This window comes from Penaeus japonicus, unplaced genomic scaffold (genome assembly GCF_977035675.1).
Source record: "Penaeus japonicus unplaced genomic scaffold, GWHDUDI00000001_assembly GWHDUDI00000023, whole genome shotgun sequence".
Taxonomy (NCBI): Eukaryota; Metazoa; Arthropoda; class Malacostraca; order Decapoda; family Penaeidae; genus Penaeus; species Penaeus japonicus.
Genome location: NW_028234425.1, coordinates 28,670,503 through 28,675,502, shown reverse-complemented (window position 1 = coordinate 28,675,502; position 5,000 = coordinate 28,670,503). Strand labels below are relative to the sequence as shown.

The window sequence follows — 5,000 nt, the reverse complement described above, 5'->3', positions numbered from 1 at the left end:
GATTTATCACCAGGCACCTATAACCGTGTAGCACCAGCCACAAACAGTTCAGCATACGGTTCGTCTCCTCGTCCCCGCGGTAGTAAATATGCTCAACTGCTTGTGGCTGGTGCTACAACCTTTTATCCCCTCAGAGTGGGAGAGCTTTCGGGAGGCCATGGTGCTGCTGCTCAAGAGGCGGAGGAAACTATGTGAAGAATGGGACAAGACGAGGCTGGGAGAGGCTCGAATCAGGTAGGAGCGAGAGAACGAGAGAGGGAGAGGGTGAAAGTGAGGACGAGGGTGAGGGTGAGGGAGACGGAGAGGGAGGGGGAGAGGGAGAGGGAGAGGGAGAGGGAGGGGGAGAGGGAGAGGAAGAGGAAGAGGAAGAGGAAGAGGAAGAGGAGAGAGAGAGAGAAGAGAGAGAAGAGGAGAGAAGAGAAGAGAGAAGAGAAGAGGAGAGAGAGAGAGAGAGAGAGAGAGAGAGAGAGGGAGAGGGAGAGGGAGAGGGAGAGAGAGAGAGAGAGAGAGGGGGGGGAGAAGGAGAGAGAGGAAGAGAAGAGAGGAAGGGAGAGAGTGGGAGAGAGGGAAAGAGAAGGAGAGAGGGAGAGGGAAAGGGAAAGAGTGTGAGAAATGGAGAGATTTGATTTAATTTTGATAAAGTTATTTCATATTATATACAGTGTATATACATACATAGACATAGGACCTGTGCCTAAATGGTTTACACAGCAGTTCATATTAATTAAGTTCTGAGACAGACACACACACACACACATATATATATATATATATATATGTGTGTGTGTGTGTATGTGTGTGTGTGTGTGTGTGTGTGTGTGTGTGTGTGTGTGTGTGTGTGTGTGTGTGTGTGTGTGTGTGTATATATATATATATATATATATATATATATATATATATATATATATATATATATATATATATATATATATATATATATATATATATATATATTATATATGTATATATATATATATATATATATATATATATATATATACATACATATACATATACATATACATATACTTATACATATATTTATATATATATATATATATATATAATATATATATATATATATATATATATATATATATATATATATATATATATAATATATTATATATAATATATATATATATATATATATATATATAATATATATATATATATAGTATATATATATATATATATATATATATATATATATATATATATATATATATATATATATATATATTATATATATATATTATATATATATATATATATATATATATATATATATATATATATATATATATATATATATATATGATGTGTACGTATGGACGTAATCATATGTTTATATATTTCACATATAAGGAATTTCAATTGTAGGTCCCTAAAAGGAGCAATTGAGGAGAAGGAAGGAGAACTGAAAGCCAGGAGGGAGAGAGAGGCCGCCCTGGAGAGAGAGAAAGCCACAGCCCGGATGGAGCGAGAACAGGAACCCCCGCGATCGATGGGGTGGTCTTATTCCCTGCAAGGAGCATCGAAGGTTCGTTTTATGGGAGGGCTTGTGTTTCTTCGTCTTGTTAGAGTTGTGGTTTGGGATTTGTTTACTTTGATACGTCCTTGTATAATAGACTTGATAGCATTAGAGTTACCTGCATAGCAATATGTATCTGAAAACTATAACAATAAAGTCTGTATTTAGCGTAGCCTTTCCATGATTCATTTCCTTTTTTCCTCGCAGCAGCCGGAGGTGAAGTGGACAGCGATGACGACGGGCAGGATCAGACGTGACACGCCTCGTCCTAATCGCTTCGACACTGGCCTTGGTCTACTCAAGGTGAGGACTTTTGGGATTTGGTAAGAGGCGTCTTTGATTGTGAAGTGACACACGATAATTTAAGGGCATTACCTTTGGATGTTTAATGGATAATATTTTTGCATTTTTTAAAATCTGCAGGTATCAAAGTTCAGGGAAAAGAGTCAACTCACTTTCTCATCTGGAGATTCCGGACGTAACGAAACTCCAAATGCACAAAGTCCCTTTGCAGAGTCCGCAGTTGGAAGTCATGTAACCACAAAGGCTGCTTCTAGCTCGGCACCCGGACGGTTATTATCACTCAACCTAGGTCAGAGCCCCATATTGGTTAGCAGTCAGACGGATTTGCCTGTAAAAGTACAGGATTCGGTGCTTGAAACACAGAGATACGGAGCCTCTCTTCAAAGACCTGCTTCCTCGCCAGTGAATTTGGCGATTGGCTCCAAGACAAGGCAGGGACAACTTTCCATTGGTCCTAATCCAAGAGATGGCACCCCTATCCGCCTTAGCGCATCCTATAGTCAGGACTCCAGCAACTCTCTCGAAAAACGCAGGACAAGTTCCTCCCATCAGGATTCGTCTTCTTCTAGTTACTCTGGACACTTAGGTGATGTGTCCAACACCTCAGAGTCGATCCAGGATCAACATTCGGGTGGTAGAAGCCTCGCTTGTGCTGACACTCCATCGCCCTCACTTCCGTCTGGTTTTCGACCACGAAGTTCTACTGGTTCTAGGATGCCGACATCTTCAAACTTTGTAAGCGAGTTGTCATCCATCACAGAGACTGAAATGTCTATGGGTGAGTGTTATCAGGACTCTTTTCTGTTCTTAGAGATGGCAGTAAGCTCAGTGAAATTACTAAATCTGTTACTCTTAACTGAGTGGCGACAGTTTTCAAACTTGGTCATTGGATAAGAAAGAATCCCAAAAAATGTGCCAAGAATTTTGCAGATTACTGTAATGTCTTATTCTTCCATTTCGACGCACACCACTACATGTGATTTACTCGGCGAAATTCACAATTCTAGATGAGAAGAGCTTGAGTGCGACTTCTGAAGATATCTGGTACACGCCCCCATCCCCCATGGAGCTGCCAAGCCAAGAGGTTCGTCAAGCGCATGTCTTGTCTCTCCTCAGCAGCCCTGTGTTTACCTTCAAGACAGCGCCAAATCCGCCCAAGGTTTGTGTATTGTTTATCAGTGATATACGTTGCTTGCGTTACATCGTAGCAAATGGTTATTCTTATATATTATATCTTTATTTGTGGTTGAGTGACAATACTTTTGAAAAAAAAAAATGCATTCTGGCCCTCGGCTTTTCCCAGAGAATGGGGCCATCTGAATTATCAAGGCAGCTTAACATGGGTGAGAATAAAATGTCTACAACCAAGAGCCGCAGTCAACAACATCTTGGAGGTAAGTAAAAAGTAAAGAGGCAAATATATCATATTTCAGTAAATTTATAAAGTGTTTTCTGTAAATAAATGCAGTGGGTATTGGTGAAGATATCTTTGAAATAATTAGTCTGTATTTGCAGTTCCTCTGAGTGCACAGTAATGAAGTATACGCATTGTCATTACAGAACGTCTATATATAAAAGGGGTTTAACTGATATCCATTCGGCTTTTTATAGATAATCATATTATATTTCACTTTACCTAGGAGGATCAGATCAAGTGCGAGAATCAGACCCGCAATTAAAGTCTGCGACAAAACCACTAGAAAAGGAATTCGAATCGAGAGTAAGAGAGAGCCCAAACTGCCGATCCACCAACATGTTTACATCGACGCCAGGAGAGACACAACTTTCTCAAATAGATCATACAACTCAGTCTGTAATCGTTACTGGAGGAGAGGACACTACGACGTCTGAATGTACAAAACTAAACAGAGCTGGTTTCTTAGAAGACATGGAGCTGGAAACTGAGGATACGACAGAACATATGGTAAGGAGTAACGTATCATAAGGGAATGTATATAATGACATTCAAAGTAAGGGGAAAGTGAAAAACTTCATTGTTTGTGAAATTTAAAAAAGGACTAAGAGATTTCTCATACTTGATTGGCTTAGTTCTTAGAAATAAGAGTGCTTTTCGGAATAGGAAGTTGATTTCATTAATGTAAGGGAAAGACTGAAAATCGTTGAGTCTATTAATTTCCAGTGCAATGATAACTAAAACTTTGCACCATAAAACTCTGCAGATGGAAAGTTCTCAGTCGCAGTCTTCACAGGGATTTATCGTGCAGGCGGATGGAGATGATGATGGCATTGAATCATCTGACACTGACCTGGTAAGCAGGACAGAATATAGAACAGATATTGGAAATGGAACTGATAAACTGTATCATAGTTGTTACCTTTATAAAATGTATTTGTATATAAATATGTTTCTGTTGAGTTCTGAGTCCACTTTACCATATGGAAAATAAACAGTATGTACTTTATATAGAATGGTTGTAAAGAGTCGTATATTTTATACCTACAGTAATGTTCACCTGTTTAACTTTTGCAGGCGGACACATCTTCCATTGGATGTAATGAAGCCTCACATGATTCTTTGCCAGGCAGTAGAGACAACCCGGTCTTGGCAACTGTTCCTCCTAGTAACACACCTCCTACCTCAAGCAGTGTGTCTATTTTTAAGCACTCGACTCCAACTGACTCTGCGGAGGCCCTCAGAGACCATTTTACGTCATCCTTGTACGTTGAGATACCGGCAAGCAGAGACACTACAACGGCAGACGCAATCCTCTCAACGCCTCACTCCGTGAAAACGCCAATTTCCTATACACACTTCACTCCTTCAGGTCAAAAGGAGAATACATCACCCACAACTACCGATGGAGTTGAAGGACAAGAGGAACCGTCAGGATCTTCCAATCTCTTTCCAAAATTACCCACCAAAAGGAATGTATTTTACAGCTCCCCTGTGCCCTTTTCGGAGGTCGGGTCTCAACCTCCAGTCTCTAGCGGCAGCTATTCGCCAATCGTGTCCTGGAACCCCCAGTCATCCTCGTCCTTCTTCGTAGGCGAGAGGTTTCAAACTTCCACAGTCCAGTCACCGATTGCTTCAAAGAAGCTGGAATCCAAGCAGCCTACATCACCGGGGAGTCCCTTTAGCTTTATGGTAGGGGGGCGTTCTGATGCTGACAGGATGACAGCCGGAGCTCTTAGTCTCTTTGGT

At 40.4% G+C, this 5,000-nt stretch overlaps 1 protein-coding gene across 2 annotated transcripts in view; it reads left to right on the top strand.

Annotated features, from left to right (window-relative positions):
* The window catches only part of LOC122255495 (uncharacterized), a 10,217-nt gene that overhangs the window by 4,055 nt on the left and 1,162 nt on the right, over positions 1 to 5,000 (top strand). For both annotated transcript variants that reach the window (XM_043019615.2, XM_086550327.1), the window contains 9 exons: positions 135 to 234; positions 1,384 to 1,543; positions 1,742 to 1,837; positions 1,958 to 2,615; positions 2,845 to 2,996; positions 3,141 to 3,231; positions 3,478 to 3,761; positions 4,018 to 4,107; positions 4,329 to 5,000. The exon at positions 4,329 to 5,000 is cut by the window's right edge and continues 19 nt beyond it. In XM_043019615.2, the coding sequence (XP_042875549.2) occupies positions 135 to 234; positions 1,384 to 1,543; positions 1,742 to 1,837; positions 1,958 to 2,615; positions 2,845 to 2,996; positions 3,141 to 3,231; positions 3,478 to 3,761; positions 4,018 to 4,107; positions 4,329 to 5,000 (2,303 nt within the window). The remainder of the gene's footprint in view (positions 1 to 134; positions 235 to 1,383; positions 1,544 to 1,741; positions 1,838 to 1,957; positions 2,616 to 2,844; positions 2,997 to 3,140; positions 3,232 to 3,477; positions 3,762 to 4,017; positions 4,108 to 4,328) is intronic.